General features: G+C 51.0%; 1 protein-coding gene across 1 annotated transcript; it reads left to right on the plus strand.

Moving 5' to 3' along the window:
- The first annotated feature begins 2,902 nt into the window (after positions 1-2,902).
- Positions 2,903-7,627, plus strand: ndufa6 (NADH:ubiquinone oxidoreductase subunit A6). The gene is made up of 3 exons (XM_067974222.1): positions 2,903-3,076; positions 4,576-4,691; positions 7,431-7,627. The coding sequence occupies exons 1-3, from the start codon at positions 2,947-2,949 to the stop codon at positions 7,560-7,562; spliced, it is 378 nt and encodes a 125-aa protein (XP_067830323.1). The 5' UTR covers positions 2,903-2,946; the 3' UTR covers positions 7,563-7,627.
- Positions 7,628-16,987: the final 9,360 nt, after the last annotated feature.

Below are 16,987 nucleotides of genomic sequence, written 5' to 3' on the forward strand. Positions count from 1 at the left end.
GGATTGTTTTTGATATCAGTTAACGAATTTGCATTGTATATCTTCTCATTGCATTTATTTATATAGCACCTCAACTTATCAATCAGAAACTTCGGAACGGGCTGCACAGCATTAAGTGACTTTGAAGTTGCCCTGGGTGTATTGCTGAGAAAGTGCAGGGCAGGAACCCCCTCTCCCCAGGGTGACTGTGTGTGGACTAAAGCCACAGACACAAGTAGGCCCCAGGCTCGATCCTTGCCCAGTCTTCAATTAGCTGTACGGACTGATGCCCTGGAAATTACAAAAATATAAACTGGGCACCAAAAGGCCTTCAAAAAAATAGCAATCCCTTTCTCTGATGGAGCGGAGACGGTTAGAACTCCAGTCGTGATCGCATGCTGTGCTCATCCCGAGGGAAACGGCAGACTGGGGTTTCATAGGAGGTGAGAGGATTTAGGGACAGGAGGAGGCCATTCAGCCCCTCGAGCCTGTTCCACCATTCAATTAGATCAAGGCTGATCTGTATCTCAACTCAATTTGCTCACCTTGGTTCTGTATCTCTTGCCTAACAAAAATCTATCAATGTTAATTCTGAAATTTTCAATTGACCCCCAGTCTCAACAGCTTTTTGAGGGAGAGAGTTCCAGATTTTCACTCCCCTTTGTGTGAAGAAGTGCTTCCTGACATCACCCCTGAACGGCCTGGCTCTAATTTTAAGGTTATGCCCCCTTGTTCTGGACTCTCTCTATCTATCTCTCTATCTACCCGATTTGTTTCACAGCCTCTGGGGTTCAGGGACTATTTGTGCAGAGCTTTCCCTCAGGTCAAATGAGAGCCGCCCCCTCGCGCCACCCCTCCCCCAGTCGCTCGTCACGTGAAGACAGTGAGCAGGAGATCAAAAAGGTTCCACGTTTCGGGCCCTGGTCTGAGCTGAGCTGCTGATCTGAGCCGGGGTGCCAGTGGGCAGAGTGCTACAATCGGACATCGGGCCTGATCCTGGAGGTTGGACGAGGTCAGTGTCAGGCACTGCTGCGATGCCCCATGCAGTTGAATAGCCCACCGATACTCACCGTCTAGCATCACGGATGAAGAATAGACGCTGCGGTGAGGCACTGCTGGCCAGCACCCGCGGAATTCGTAACCTCACAAGGGTCAGGACTTTCACAACGTCACAGTAATCATGGGTTGGAAAAACCGTCTTATGTCATCCCTGGACGGTCCTAAGGTCCTCCCTCAGTCTCTTCAATGATTCTTCCTGATATCGGTCTTAAATTTGCCTTTCATTAGTTTGAGCCTTTGGCCTGCTATCAGCATTTAATTTAAAGTAATATTTCTGGTTTACCTTTTCCATTCCCTCGATGAGATTATCTCTTCCTTTCCAGGCTGAAAACCTGAATCCCCTTGAAGCTAGATAAACGAGGGAGAAAGGAATTGAAGGATATGCTGATAGGGTGAGATGAAGTAGGGAGGGAGGAGGCTCGTGTGGAGCATAAACACTGGCATAGACCAGTTGGGCCGAATGGCCTGTTTCTGTGCTGTAGTTTCGATGTAACTCAGAACCCTGGCACTGGGGATCAGCCTCTTGGCTCTGCACCAATCTGCCTCCTGCATCTCCCTGGTGTCTCAGTGACCAGAGCTGGACACAGTGCTCGAGGTGTGATCTGACCAGAGCCCTGTTCAGTCTGATCACGGCTTCCCCTGACGTGTACTTAACTTATTTGGCTATTATTTCAGCATTCTATTGGCTTTGTTGGTTGCTGCTCTGCACTGGTTGGACATATTGAGCTTCACAGGAGCGTAAATTGACACCGAGGCAAAGATAGCATATTAGGACAGATGACCAAAAACTTGGTCAAAGGGGTAGGTTTTAAGAAGCGTCTTAAAGGAGAGGCGGAGAGATTTAGGGAGGGAATTCCAGAGCTTAGGGCCTGGGCAGCTGAAGGCACGGCTGCCAATGGTGGAGCGATTGGGGATGCGCAAGAGGCCAGAATTGGAGGAACGCAGAGATCTCGGAGGGTTGTGGGGCTGGAGGAGGTTCCAGAGATAGGGAGGGGGGCGAGGGCCATGGAGGGATTTGAAAACAAGGGTGAGAATTATAAAATGGAGGCGTTCCCGGACCGGGAGCCGATGTAGGTCAGTGAGCACAGGGGGTGACGGGTGAACGGGACTCGGTGCGAGTTGGGATACGGGGCAGCAGAGGCTTGGATGAGCTCCAGTTTACGGAGGGTGGGAGGCCGGCCAGGAGAGCATTGGGATAGTCGAGTCTGGAGGTGACAGAAGCTGGATGAGGGTTTCAGCAGCGGATGAGCTGAGGCCGGGCCGGAGACGGAGACGGAGACGGGCGACGTTACGGAGGTGGGAGTTGGGGGTCTTGGTGACGGAGACGATGACTAACACTGGACCGGACCAGCCCTCCCGCCATTGCTCTGACCACTCACACACTTGGCTCAATGTGACCTCTGAACTTCGGGGTGAGCAGGTCAGGAGTTGGGGGCGGGGCAGACGTACGGGTGCCGCCCCTTTCACTGAGTGACAGGCGGGTTTGACCAATCCCGTGCTCCTCAGGTCCGAGCCATTGACAAACATTGAGAATTTTAGCCAATCAGCAGAAAGCTTGACTCGGTCATTGCCAAGGCGACAGCTGTGATTGACGTAACGCGGAACCAATCAGTGCGCAGGAGGCGGGAATAACAACGCCGGGGACTGTCGTACCCGAGGTCAAATGTTCACCAATCAGTGCAAAGAAGAGGCGGGATCGTCTGCCAACACCGCGTGATTGACGTGGATTCGCACCAATCAGTAGAAGGAATCGGCGGAACGTCCGTCAACATCCGTTGATGGACACGCGCTCGCACCAATCAGCAGAAAGAAGAGGCGGGTCGTCCGCCAACACCGCGTGATTGACATATCCTTGCACCAATCAGCGCACTCGGCTGCCGAGGAGGCGGGCAGTGGCTGTCGGGGAAGATGGCGGCGGCCCGCGGGGTAGTGGGGTCGGTCAAGGTGGTGAAGCCGTTACTGTCCCGCAACCAGAGTGAGGCGAAGCGGAGGGTGCGGGAGCTGTACCGGGCCTGGTACCGAGAGATCCCCAACACGGGTAAGGACCTGGGTCACGGCCACTGGGCGGAGGCCAACGGCAAGGACCGGGGCCCCGCTGATGGGTGACCTGATACCCGAGCTCGGGGACTGCCCAGCCGGCCTGACTCGGAGGAGGGGCCCAATAAAGTCCCTGGAAAGTAAAGACTTGCGTTTATTGCATTTCTATAGCGCCTTTCACCACCTCAGGACGTCCCAAAGCGCCTCACAGCCAATGAAGTGGGTTTTTAAAGTGTGGTGGGAGACACGGCACAGCAAGATCCCACAAACGAGGTGATAAACGACCCAGGACCCCGGGGAGAGGCTCCTCTTCAAAATAGTTCCCCGGGGTCTTTTCCACCCACCTGAGAGGCCAGACCGGGGGCCCTCGGTTTAACGTCTCATCTGAAAGACGGCCCCTCCGACCGCGCAGCGCTCCCTCGGTGCCGCGCTGCCAGGCTCGGCCTGGGTCACGTGCTGGGGCGGGGACTTGAACCCACCACCTCCTGACTCGGAGGCGAGAGGTGCTGCCCACTGAGCCACTCGCGTTTACGTAGCGCCTTTCACCGCCTCAGGACTTCCCAAAAACGCCTCACAGCCAACGAAGAGTCGCAATGTGGGGAGTCTACACGTATTTTGGACTTCCTCAGCCCAGCCGGTGCCTAAAGTTCTGTGAAGTCAGGTCGTGCCCCCCATGGGGAGTGCGTGCCCTCTGTACCGGGCACACAGACTCGATAGTTATATAGATTTCTTACCAGCCTGGTTTGGAGACTCCTGAGCCTTGTGCTGGATTACTACGTGGGTCAGACAGCAGGCTGACTAAAAACAAATCTGTAATTGTTGAGGTGTAGGATTCTATAGATGGCATATATTTAAAAAAGGCTAGACATTGTGTGGGATCTAAGGGGAAGCTCGATAAACACATGAGAGATAAATGAATAAGAGTAGGAGTGGGCCATTCGGCCCCTCGATCCTGCTCTGCCATTTGATAAGATCATGGCTGATCTGATTGTGACCTCAACCCTACTTTCCCGTCTACCTACTTGTTAATCAGGAATCTGTCTAACTCAACCTTAAAAATATTCAGTGACCCTGCCTCCACCGCTCTCTGGGGAAGGGAGTTCCACAGACTCACGACCCTCAGAGAAAAAATTTCTCCTCCTCTCCATCTTAAATGGGAGACCCCTTATTTTTAAACTGTGGCCCCTAGTTCTAGTCTCTCCCACAAGGGGAAACATCCTCTCAGCATCTACCCCTTCGAGTCCCCTCAGGATCTTATATGTTTCAATAAGATCACCTCTCATTCTTCTAAACAGAAGGATATGCTGATAGGGTGTGAACATGTAGGATGAGAGGAGGCTCATGTAGAAGCATAAACACCGGCATCAGTTGGGCCGAATGGCCTGTTTCTGTGCTGTACGTTCTGTGTAACTCGATTTAATCTATGATGTGCAGGAGGGAACCCTGCAGTATTTGGCCACCGTTTGATTGACTATGATTCTCATCCCGTTCTCTCTACAGTACACAAATTCCATCTGGATATCACAGTGAAACAGGGGCGGGATAAAGTACGGGAGATGTTCATGAAAAACGCCCACATCACTGACCCCCGGATTATCGACCTGCTGGTGATTAAGGTACGGGAAATGGTGATTATGACCAGAACTGTGCAGTAACACTGACTGCTGGCATACTTCCGATTACACATTGTGCAAACTCCCACTTCACAATGTAAATGGAGCACCGTTCACCGGTTAGTCAGAGAGCAGCTTGTGTTTCTTTCATCTTCTCTCCCTGAAGGTGTCGTTAGTTCTTGGGTGAAGTTGCTGCACTGGGAGCCGATGTAGGTCTGCGAGCACGGGGGTGATACTTGAACGGGACTCTGAGAGCCAGAGGCATCAAATCCATTACCTTCCCGGTCTGCCTATCTCAGTACCCTGCTGGGCAGTGTATTAGCGGCAGAGCCTCTGTTCTCTTAAACTCGGGGGATCAGTCTCTGGTTCCTAATACACACCCTTGGATGATGCCAGAACCAAGAGGTTACAACTATCAGGAAAAACTGAACAGGCTGGGGCTCTTGTCTCTAGAGAAGAGAAGGCTGGGGGGTGACTGAATAGAGATCTTTAAAATTATGAAGGGTTTTGATAGGGTAGACGTAGAGAAGATGTCTCCACTTGGGGAGGAGTCTAAAACTAGGGGCTATAAAAATAAGATAGTCACTAATAAATGTAATAGGGAATTGAGGAGAAACTTCTTTACCCAGAGAGTGGTGAGAATGTGGAACTCGCTCCCACATGGAGTGGTTGAGGCGAATAGCACAGATGCATTTAAGGGGAAGCTCGAAAAACACATGAGGGAGAAAGGAATAGAAGGATATGCTGATAGGGTTAGATGAAGTAGGGAGGAGGTTCAAGTGGAGCATAAACACCGGCATGGACCAGTTGGGCCGAATGGCCTGTTTCTGTGCTGTAAATTCTATGTCTGTCCTGCTCACTCTTCACCCTTTATCCTCACTGACCTACATTGGTTCCCCGTCCCTCCGCTCATGTTTAGATCCCTTCATGGCCTCACCACTCCTGATCTCTGTAACCTCCCACCCTGCAACCTCCCACCCCGCAACAAACTCTTACTCTGGCCTCTTGTGCAGTCGTGCTTTCAGCCGTCTATTCCCAGTGCTATGGAATTTCATCCCTAAACCCCTGACATTCCACCCCACCCCCCTTTATCACCCTCCTTACAATCCACCTCTGACCAAGCTTTTGTTCACCCCTCCGAATATCTCCTCCTTTGGCTCAGTGTTTATTATTTTCTGTGAAGCGCCTTGGGACGTTTTTCTGTGTTAAAGGTGATCCATAAATGGAAGTTGGTTTTATTGCCGGTTTTTAAAACGATGTAGGGTTTGGATAGGCTGAGTCGGGAAAAGTCTCTTTCTCTAGTTGGGGAGTCAGTGATGAGGTGTCTTCAATTGTCAGAGATGAGGAGGGAGGTTGGGAGAACTTTCCTTACAGAAGGTTGTTGGGGGACGGAATGGTCCGACACGGGGACTGGTTGAGGCAGAGACCATTGCATCTGTTAAAGAAAGAAAGAACTTGCATTTATTTAGTGCTTTTCACAACCTCAGGATGTCCCAAAGTGCTTTACAGCCAATGAAGTACTTTTGAAGTGTCGTCACTGTTGTAATGTAGGAAACGCAGCAGCCAATTTGCGCACAGCAAGATCCCACAAACATGTGCTAATGACCAGATAATCTGTTTTAGCGATGTTGGTTGAGGGATAAATATCGGCCCAGGACACCGGGGAGAACTCACCTGTTCTTTGAAATAGTGTCCTGGGATCTTTTATATCCACCTGAGAGGACAGACGGGGCCTCGGTTTAACATCTCATCTGAGCAAACATACATCCAACAATGCATTAGTCCCTCAGTACTGCACTGGAGTGTCAGCCTAGATTTAGTGCTCAGGTTTCTGGAGTGGGACTTGAACCGAAAACCTTCTGACTCAGAGGCGAGAGTGCTCCCACTGAGTCACTGCTAACACTGGCAAGGGGAAATTGGATAAATATTTGAGAAAGTGGGGCAGTGGGATTAGTTTGGGATTGATACAGGGCTATAGGGGGAGAGCGGGGCAGTGGGATTAGTTTGGGATTGATACAGGGCTATAGGGGGAGAGCGGGGCAGTGGGATTAGTTTGGGATTGATACAGGGCTATGGGGAGAGAGTGGGATTAGTTTGGGATTGATACAGGGCTATGGGGAGAGAGTGGGATTAGTTTGGGATTGATACAGGGCTATGGGGAGAGGGCGGGGCAGTGGGGTTATTTTGGGATTGATACAGGGCTATGGGGAGAGAGTGGGATTAGTTTGGGATTGATACAGGGCTATGGGGAGAGAGTGGGATTAGTTTGGGATTGATACAGGGCTATGGGGAGAGAGCGGGGCAGTGGGGTTATTTTGGGATTGATACAGGGCTATGGGGAGAGAGTGGGGCAGTGGGATTAGTTTGGGGATTGATACAGGGCTATAGGGAGAGAGTGGGGCAGTGGGATTAGTTTGGGATTGATACAGGGCTATGGGGAGAGAGTGGGGCAGTGGGATTAGTTTGGGGATTGATACAGGGCTATAGGGAGAGAGTGGGGTGATGGGATTAGTTTGGGATTGATACAGGGCTATGGGGAGAGAGAGCGGGGCAGTGGGATTAGTTTGGGGATTGATACAGGGCTATAGGGAGAGAGTGGGGTGATGGGATTAGTTTGGGATTGCTCTAGCAAAGAAGCTGCACAGACAGTTTTGGGTTAATAAACTTCTCTGGTTCCCTGATCCTGTCACCATTATATTTGCCAGCGCCCTGATCTCTCGTGTCACTAATTTTCTTTTCCAGGGTAAAATGGATCTTGAAGAAACGATTAAAGTGTGGAAACAGCGGACACACATCATGCGTTACTTCCATGAAACGGAGACTCCGCGACCCACAGATTTCCTCTCCCGGTTCTACACGGGACATGATCAGTAAATAATGAGGAAAATGGATATTGTAAAATAAATGTATTCAAAAATAATAAACTCTATGATGTTAAATGTGATGGATTTAATGGCCTTTCGTTATCAGGAGTTTGGTAGTTGCTTCTGTATTTCACTTCCAAAATACCTGTGCGTCCTGTGCGGCCTTGTTGCTCAGAACTACCCCGTGATCTCAAATGCTCCACATTTTTTCTCTATCTAGGTAGCAGAGTGTTGCACGGCCTCATGACGGGGGGAAATATAAGGTGTGAGCTGTGGCTCAGTGGGCAGCACTCTCGCCTCTGAGTCACAAGTTTGTGGGTTCAAGCCCCATTCCAGAGACTTGAGTACATAATCCAGGCCGACACTCCCAGTGCAGTACTGAGGGAGTGCTGCACCGTTGGAGGTGCCGTCTTTCAGATGAGACGTTAAACCGAGGCCCCGTCTGGCCTTTCAGGTGGACGTAAAAGATCCCCTGGCACTATTTCAAAGAACAGGGGAGTTCTCCCTGATGCCCTGACCAATATTTATCCCTCAACCAACATCACTAAAACAGATTATCTGGTCATTTATCTTATTGCTGTTTGTGGGATCTTGCTGTGCGCAAATTGGCTGCTGCGTTTCCTACATTACAACAGTGACTACACTTCAAAAAGTGCTTCATCGGCTGTGAAGTGCTTTTGGACATCCTTGAGGTCATGAAAGGCGCTAAATAAACAAAAGTCTTTTTTATGTTAAAATTAATTGGTCCTCGACTTCTTTGGGTCCTAAGACCTGGAGACTTAAAAAAATTATAAAACTATAACGTGATTTCTCTTCATAAGAAATAGGAGCAGGAGTAGGCCTTACGGCCCCTCGAGCCTGCTCTGCCATTCAATAAGATCATGGCTGATCTTTGACCTCAACTCCACTTTCCCGCCCGATCCCCATATCCCTTGACTCCCTCAGAGTCCAAAAATCTATCTATCTCAGCCTTGAATATATTCAACGACTGAGCATCCACAGCCCTCTGGGGTAGAGAATTCCAAAGATTCACAACCCTCTGAAGAAATTCCTCCTCATCTTAGTCTTAAATGGCCGACCCCTTATCCTGAGATTATGCCCCCTAGTTCTAGACTCTCCAGCCAGGGGAAACAATCTCTCAGCATCTACCCTGTCAAGCCCCCTCAGAATCTTAAATGTTTCAATGAGATCACCTCTCATTCTTCTAAACTCCAGAGAGTATAGGCCCATTCTACTCAACCTCTCCTCATAGGACAACCCTCTCATCCCAGGAATTAATCTAGTGAACCTTTGTTGCACCGCCTCCAAGACAAGTATATCCTTCCTTAGATAAGGAGACCAAAACTGTACACAGTACTCCAGGTGAGGTCTCACCAAAGCCCTGTACAATTGTAGTAACACTTCCTTACTCTTGTACTCCAACCCCCTTTCAATGAAGGCCAACATGCCATTTGCCTTCCTAATTGCTTGGTGTACCTGCATATTAACTTTCTGTGTTTCTTGTACGAGGACACCCAGATCTCTGAACACCAACATTTAATAGTTTCTCACCATTTAAAAAAATCCTGCTTTTCTATTCTTCAGACTAAAATGAATAACCTCACATTTCCCCACATTATACTCCATCTGCTACCTTTTTGCCCACTCACTTAATCTGTCTATATCCCTTTGCAGAGTATTTGTGTCGTCCTCACAGCTTACTTTCCCGCCTAGCTTTGCATCATCAGCAAACTTGGATACATTACACTCGGTCCCTTCATCTAAGTCATTAATGTAGATTGTAAATAGCTGAGGCCCAAGCACTGATCCTTGCGGCACCCCACTAGTTACAGCCTGCCAGCCTGAAAATGACCCGTTTACCCCTACTCTCTGTTTCCTGACCATTAACCAATCCTCTATCCATGCTAATATATTACCCCCAACCCCATGAGTCCTTATTTTGCGTAACAACCTTTTATGTGGCACCTTATCGAATGCCTTTTGAAAATCCAAATATACGACATCCACTGGTTCCTCTTTCTCTACCCTGCTAGTTACATCCTCAGAGAACTCTAATAAATTTGTTAAACATGATTTCCCTTTCATAAAACCATGTTGACTCTGCCTAATATAATGATTTTCTAAGTGCCCTGTTACCACTTCCAGCATTTTCCTGACGACTGAAGTCAGGCTAACTGGCCTGCAGTTCCCTGTTTTCTCTCTCCCTCCTTTCTTGAATAACGGGGTTACATTTGCTACCTTCCAATCCGCTGGGACCGTTCTAGAATCTAGGGAAATTTGTAAGATCACAACCAATGCATCCACTATCTCTGCAACCACCTCTTATAGAACTCTAGGATGTAGGCCATCAGGTCCAGGGGATTTGTCAGCTTTTAGTCCCATAGTTTGTCTAGCACTTCTTCTGTACTGATATTAATTGTTTTAAGTTCCTTACTCTCATTTGCCCCTTGGTCCCCCATTATTTTTGGTGTGCTTTTTGTGTCTTCTATTGTGAAAACAAAACAAAATATTTGTTTAATGTCTCTGCCATTTCCTTATTCCCCATTATAATTTCTCCTGTCTCAGCCTCTAAGGGAGCAACGTTTACTTTCACTAATCTCTTCCTTTTTACATACTTGTAGAAGCTCTTACAATCTGTTTTTATATTTCTTGCTAGTTTACTCTCATTCTACTTTTTTCCTTTTGGTCGTCCTTTGCTGGTTTCTCAAACTCTCCCAATCCTCAGGCTTACTACTCTTCTATGCAACATTATAAGCCTTTTCTTTTAATCTAATACTATCCTTAACTTATTTAGTTAGCCACGGATGGATCACTTTTCCTGTGAATCCTGGAATGTATATTCGTTGAGAAGATTGAAATATTTCTTTAAGTATCTGCCATTGCTTTTCGACTGTCATACCCTTTAATCTAATTTCCCAAACTACCTTAGCCAACTCACCCCTCATACCTACGTAATTGGCTTTATTTAAGTTTAAGACTCTAGTTTCGGACTTAAGTATGTCACTCTCAAAATTCTATCATATTATGATCACTCTTCCCCAGAGGATCCCTTACCATGAGATTACTAATTAACCCTGTCTCATTACATAATATAAGATCTAAAATAGCCTGTTCCTTGGTTGGTTCCATGACATATTGCTCTGGGAAACTGTCTCCAATGCATTCCATGAACTCGTCCTCCAAACTGCCTTTGCCAATTTGATTTGCCCAGTCTACATAAAAATTAAAGTCCCCCACGATTACTGCATTACCTTTGTTACAAGCTCCTATTATTTCTTGATTAATACTCTGTCCAACGGTATTGCTACTATTAAGGGGCCTATAAACTACTCCCACCAGTATTTTCTGCCCCTTGTTATTTCTTGTTTCTACCCAGACTGATTCTACTTCCTGATCCTCTGAGCCAAGATCCTTTCTCACCACTGCCCTTACATCATCCTTTATTATTAGGGCTACACCCCCTCCCTTTCCATTCTGCCTGTCTTTTCTAAACATCATGTACCCTGGAATATTTAGTCTCCAACCTTGGTCACTTTGCAACCATGTCTCTGTAATGGCTATCAGATCAAACCCATTTATCTCTACTTGTGCAACTAATTTACCTATCTTGTTATGAATATTTCGTGCATTCAGATAAAGAGCCTTTAATTTTAACTTCTTACCATTATTCCCCGTTTTGACATTATTCATTGATGCACTATTACCGTTAAACTCTCTGTCCCTTTCTGTCACACTCCTTACCCAAATCACTACACTGCTCTATTGCCTTGTCTTTTCTCTTTAGATTTCTAAATGTCCCATCACCTGACCCCTCTCCCTCCCCCCCCCCTTTTAGTTTAAAGCCATATCTACAGCCCTCGTTATTTGAGTCACCAGGACACTGGTCCCAGCCCGGTTTAAGTGGAGCCCATCCCAGCAGAACAGCTCCCTCTTTCCCCAGTACTGGTGCCCCATGAATCGAAACCCCTTCCTCCCACACCAATCTTTGAGCCATGCATTTAACTCTCTGATCTGTTTATCCCGATGCCAATTTGCACGTGGCTCAGGTTGTAATCCAGAGATTATTACCTTTGAGGTTCTGCTTATTAATTTAGACCCTAGCTCCTCAAACTCCCTCAGCAGAACCTCATTCTTAGTTCTACCTATGTCGTTGGTTCCTACATGGACCATAACAACTGGATCCTCCCCCTCATAGAACCATAGAAAAGATACAGCACAGAAGGGGGCCATTTGGCCCATCGTGTCCGTGCCGGCTTGAAGAACAACCAGGTGCCCATTCTAATCCCACCTTCCAGCACCCGGTCCGTAGCCCTGCAGCTTACAGCACTTTAGGTGCAGGTCCAGGTATTTTTTAAAAGAGTTGAGGGTCCCTGCCTCTACCACCAATTCGGGCAGTGAATTCCATACACCCACCACCCTCTGGGTAAAAAAGTTTCTCCTCATGTCCCCTCTAATCCTTCCGCCAATCAGCTTAAATCTATGTCCTCTAGTTCTTGAACTCTCCGCTAGAGGAAACAGGTACTTCCTGTCTACTCTATCTGGGCTCCTCATAATTTTGCACACCTCAATCAAGTCACCCCTCAGCCTCCTTTGCTCCAAGGAAAACAACCCCAGCCAATCCAATCTCTCCTCATAGCTGCAATTTTCACGCCCTGGCAACATTCTTGTAAATCTTCTCTGCACTCTCTCCAGAGCAATTACGTCCTTCCTGTAATGTGGTGACCAGAACTGTGCACAATACTCCAGCTGTGGCCTTACCAGCGTTTTATACAGTTCCATCATTACATCCCTGCTTTTGTATTCTATACTTCAGCTAATAACGGAGAGCATTCCGTATGCCTTCTTCACAACCTTATCTACCTGTACTGCCACCTTCAGGGACCTGCACATGCACATGCACTCCAAGGTCTCTCACTTCCCCAGCCCTCTCAATATATTCCCGTTTACTGCGTATTCCCTTTTACTGTTTGCCCTCCCTAAGTGCATTACCTCACACTTCTCCGGGTTAAACTCCATTTGCCACTTTTCCACCCACTCCACCAACCCATTGATATCTTTTTGGAGTCTACAGCTATCCTCTTCACTATCAACTACACGGCCAATTTTTGTGTCGTCTGCAAATTTGCCAATCATGCCCCCTACATTCAAGTCCAAATCATTAATATATACCACAAACAGCAAGGGACCCAACACTGAGCCCTGTGGCACACCACTGGAAACAGATTTCCATTCGCAAAGACATCCATCGACTTTTACCCTTTGTTTCCTGTTACTGAGCCAATTTTGGATCCAATTCGCCACATTTCCCTGTATCCCATGGGTTTTTATCTTTCTGACCAGTCTGCCATGTGGGACCTTGTCAAATGCCTTACTAAAATCCATGTAGACAACATCCACTGCACTACCCTCATCAATCCTCCTTGTCACTTCCTCAAAGAATTCAATCAGATTTGTAAGGCATGACCTTCCCTGAACAAATCCATGCTGACTATCCCTGATTAAACCATGCCTTTCCAAGTGACAGTTTACCCTATCTCTCAGTATTGATTCTAATAGTTTGCCCACCACCGAGGTCAGACTGACTGGCCTATAATTTTTCAGCCTTTCCCTCGTACCCTTTTTAAACAATGGTACTATGTTTGCAGTCTTCCAGTCCTCCGGTACCTCCCCTGTATCTAGTGAGGATTGGAAAATGATCCTCAGACCATCCGCTATTTCCTCCCTGGCTTCCTTCAATAGCCTAGGAAACAATCCATCCGGCCCTGGTGACTTATCAACTTTCAAGGATTCCAGTCCCTCTAGTACTTCCTCTCTCGTTATGTTTACCTTATCCAATATTTCACACCTCTCCTCTTTAACTACTATGTCCGGATCATCCCTCTCCTTTCTGAATACGGAGACAAAATATTCATTTAAAACCCTACCCACATCCTCTGCTTCTACACACAAGTTACCCTTATCATCCCTGATAGGTCCCACCTTTTCCTTAGCTATCCTCTTGTTCTTAATGTACTGATAAAACATCTTTGGGTTTTATTTAATCTTACTAGCTAATATTTTTTCATGCCCTCTTTTTGCTTTCCTTATTTCCTTTTTTACGTCATCCCTGTACTTTCTATACTCCTCTAGGCTTTCTGCAGTATTTAGTTTTCTGTGATAGTCATAAGCTTTCTTTTTCTGCTTTATCTTGCCCCATATTCTCTATCCTGCCTGAAAACTCTATATCCAGGGATATTGAGCTGCCAATTATCCCCCTCTTTAAGCCAGGTTTCTGTTATAGCAATGATATCATGCTGCCATGTGTCTATCTGTACCCTTAGCTCATCTGCTTTGTTTGTGATACTCCTTGCATTGAACTAAAGACCCTTTAACCCCGTCAAATCCCTGTGCTGAACACTATTTAACCTTTACTTCTTTTGCCTTTCTGAGTCACTAACTACGTCACTAACTGCTTTTCTACTTCCCGTTTCCTAGTCTGAATTTGTCCTATCTGTACCTGTCCTTTGGTTCCCACCCCCCTGCCATACTAGTTTAAACCCTCCCCAACAGAACTAGCAAATGCCCCCGCGAGGATATTGGTCCCAGTTCTGCTTGGGTGCAACCTGTCCAGCTTGTACAGGTCCCGCCTTTCCCAGAATCGGTCCCAATGCCTCAGGAATTTAAACCCCTCCCTCCTACACCATCTCTCAAGCCACGCATTCATCTGGTCTATTCTCCTATTTCTGCACTCACTAGCATGTGGGCACTGGGAGTAATCCTGAGATTACTACCTTAGAGGTGCTGCTTTTTAATTTATTTCCTAACTCCCTATGTCCTGCTTGCAGGACCTCATCCCTTTTTTTACCGATGTCGTTGGTACCGATATGGACCACGACCTCTGGCTGTTCACCCTCCCCCTTCAGAATGTCCTGCAGCCGCTCCGTGACATCCTTGACCCTAGCACCAGGGAGGCAACATACTATCCTGGAGTCACGTTTATGGCTGCAGAAACGCCTATCTGTTCCCCTTACAATGAAATCCCCTATCACTATTGCTCTCCCATTCTTTTTCCTCCCCTCCTGTGCAGCTGAGTCACTCGTGGTGCCACGATCTTGGCTCTTGCTGTTTGCCCTGATAAGCCATCTCCCCAACAATATCCAAAGCGGTATATCTATTTGAGAGGGAGATGGCCCCAGGGGACTCCTGCTCTACCTGCCTAGTCCTTTTACTCTGCCTGGCGGTCACCCATTTCCTTTCTGCCTGCGTAATCTTTACCTGCGGTGTGACCACCTCACTGAACGTGCTATCCACGATAGTCTCAGCATCGCGGATGCTCTACAGTGAATCCACCCGCAGCTCCAGCTCTGAAATACAGTTAGTCAGTAGCTGCAGGTGGACACACTTCCTGCACACATGGTCGCCAGGGACACCGGTAGTATCCATGACTTCCCACATAGCGCGGGAAGAGCATATCACTGGTGCGAGCTCTACTGCCATGACTTGCCTTAGATTAAGCTCGTTAGTTACTCCCTTTAAGGAGTTTACTCCTTTAAATTACTCTTAATTTAGAGAATGTTAACTACACAAGGGACCTTGATTCACTAAAAAATGCTACTTGCTATAAATAAATAAAGTTTAGTTTTATGCTATAAATTACTGAGCCCACAATCCTAAGAAGAAAACAGAAGAGAGACTCACCACCAACCACCTACTTGCCTTACCTGTGACGTCACACTGCAGTTTGGTTTTGTTGTTGTTGCTGTGACCCCCCCTCACCGCCCTCTCCGCCCCCCTCTCCGCCCTCGGCGCGCTCCTCACCGCTCCTCTCCGCGCCCCTCTCCGCGCCCCTCTCCGCCCTCGGCGCGCCCCTCTCCGCCCTCGGCGCGCTCCTCACCGCTCCTCTCCGCGCCCCTCTCCGCCCTCGGCGCGCTCCTCACCGCTCCTCTCCGCGCCCCTCTCCGCCCTCGGCGCGCTCCTCACCGCTCCTCTCCGCGCTCCTCACCGCCCTCGGCGCGCTCCTCTCCGCCCTCGGCGCGCCCCTCTCCGCGCCCCTCTCCGCCCTCGGCGCGCCCCTCTCCGCCCTCGGCGCGCCCCTCTCCGCCCTCGGCGCGCCCCTCTCCGCCCTCGGCGCGCTCCTCTCCGCCCTCGGCGCGCTCCTCACCGCCCTCTCCGCGCCCCTCTCCGCCCTCGGCGCGCTCCTCACCGCCCTCTCCGCGCCCCTCTCCGCCCTCGGCGCGCTCCTCGGCGCGCCCCTCTCCGCCCTCGGCGCGCCCCTCTCCGCCCTCGGCGCGCTCCTCTCCGCGCCCCTCTCCGCTCCCGGCGCGCCCCTCTCCGCCCTCGGCGCGCTCCTCTCCGCCCTCGGCGCGCCCCTCACCGCCCTCGGCGCGCTCCTCTCCGCCCTCGGCGCGCCCCTCACCGCGCCCCTCTCCGCGCCCCTCTCCGCCCTCGGCGCTCCTCTCCGCCCTCTCCGCGCCCCTCTCCGCCCTCTCCGCGCCCCTCTCCGCCCTCTCCGCGCCCCTCTCCGCCCTCGGCGCGCCCCTCTCCGCCCTCTCCGCGCCCCTCTCCGCGCCCCTCTCCGCTCCCGGCGCGCTCCTCTCCGCTCCCGGCGCGCTCCTCTCCGCTCCCGGCGCGCCCCTCTCCGCCCTCGGCGCGCCCCTCTCCGCTCCCGGCGCGCCCCTCTCCGCCCTCGGCGCGCTCCTCTCCGCCCTCGGCGCGCCCCTCTCCGCCCTCGGCGCGCCCCTCTCCGCCCTCGGCGCGCCCCTCTCCGCCCTCGGCGCGCCCCTCTCCGCCCTCGGCGCGCCCCTCTCCGCCCTCGGCGCGCCCCTCTCCGCGCCCCTCTCCGCCCTCTCCGCGCCCCTCTCCGCCCTCGGCGCGCTCCTCAGCGCGCCCCTCTCCGCCCTCGGCGTGCCCCACTCCACCCTCGGCGCGCCCCTCTCCGCTCCCGGCGCGCCCCTCTCCGCCCTCGGCGTGCCCCACTACGCCCTCGGCGCGCCCCTCTACGCCCTCGGCGCGCCCCTCTCCGCTCCCGGCGCGCCCCTCTCCGCCCTCGGCGCGCCCCTCTCCGCCCTCGGCGCGCCCCTCTCCGCCCTCGGCGCGCCCCTCTCCGCTCCCGGCGCGCCCCTCTCCGCCCTCGGCGCGCCCCTCTCCGCTCCCGGCGCGCCCCTCTCCGCCCTCGGCGCGCCCCTCTCCGCTCCCGGCGCGCCCCTCTCCGCGCCCCTCTCCGCCCTCGGCGCGCCCCTCTCCGCCCTCGGCGCGCCCCTCTCCGCCCTCGGCGCGCCCCTCTCCGCCCTCGGCGCGCCCCTCTCCGCCCTCGGCGCGCCCCTCTCCCCCCTCGGCGCGCCCCTCTCCGCTCCCGGCGCGCCCCTCTCCGCCCTCGGCGCGCCCCTCTCCGCCCTCGGCGCGCCCCTCTCCGCCCTCGGCGCGCCCCTCTCCGCCCTCGGCGCGCCCCTCTCCGCT

This window comes from Heptranchias perlo, chromosome 40 (genome assembly GCF_035084215.1).
Source record: "Heptranchias perlo isolate sHepPer1 chromosome 40, sHepPer1.hap1, whole genome shotgun sequence".
Taxonomy (NCBI): domain Eukaryota; kingdom Metazoa; phylum Chordata; class Chondrichthyes; order Hexanchiformes; family Hexanchidae; genus Heptranchias; species Heptranchias perlo.

What these genes read in the sequence shown, in the direction of transcription:
- ndufa6 (XM_067974222.1), top strand. Translation starts at nt 2,947, where the DNA reads ATGGCGGCGGCCCGCGGGGTAGTGGGGTCGGTCAAGGTGGTGAAGCCG. An exon ending in CCGAGAGATCCCCAACACGG is followed by an intron (nt 3,077 to 4,575) that starts GTAAGGACCTGG and finishes TTCTCTCTACAG; the next exon opens with TACACAAATTCCATCTGGAT. An exon ending in TCGACCTGCTGGTGATTAAG is followed by an intron (nt 4,692 to 7,430) that starts GTACGGGAAATG and finishes TTTCTTTTCCAG; the next exon opens with GGTAAAATGGATCTTGAAGA.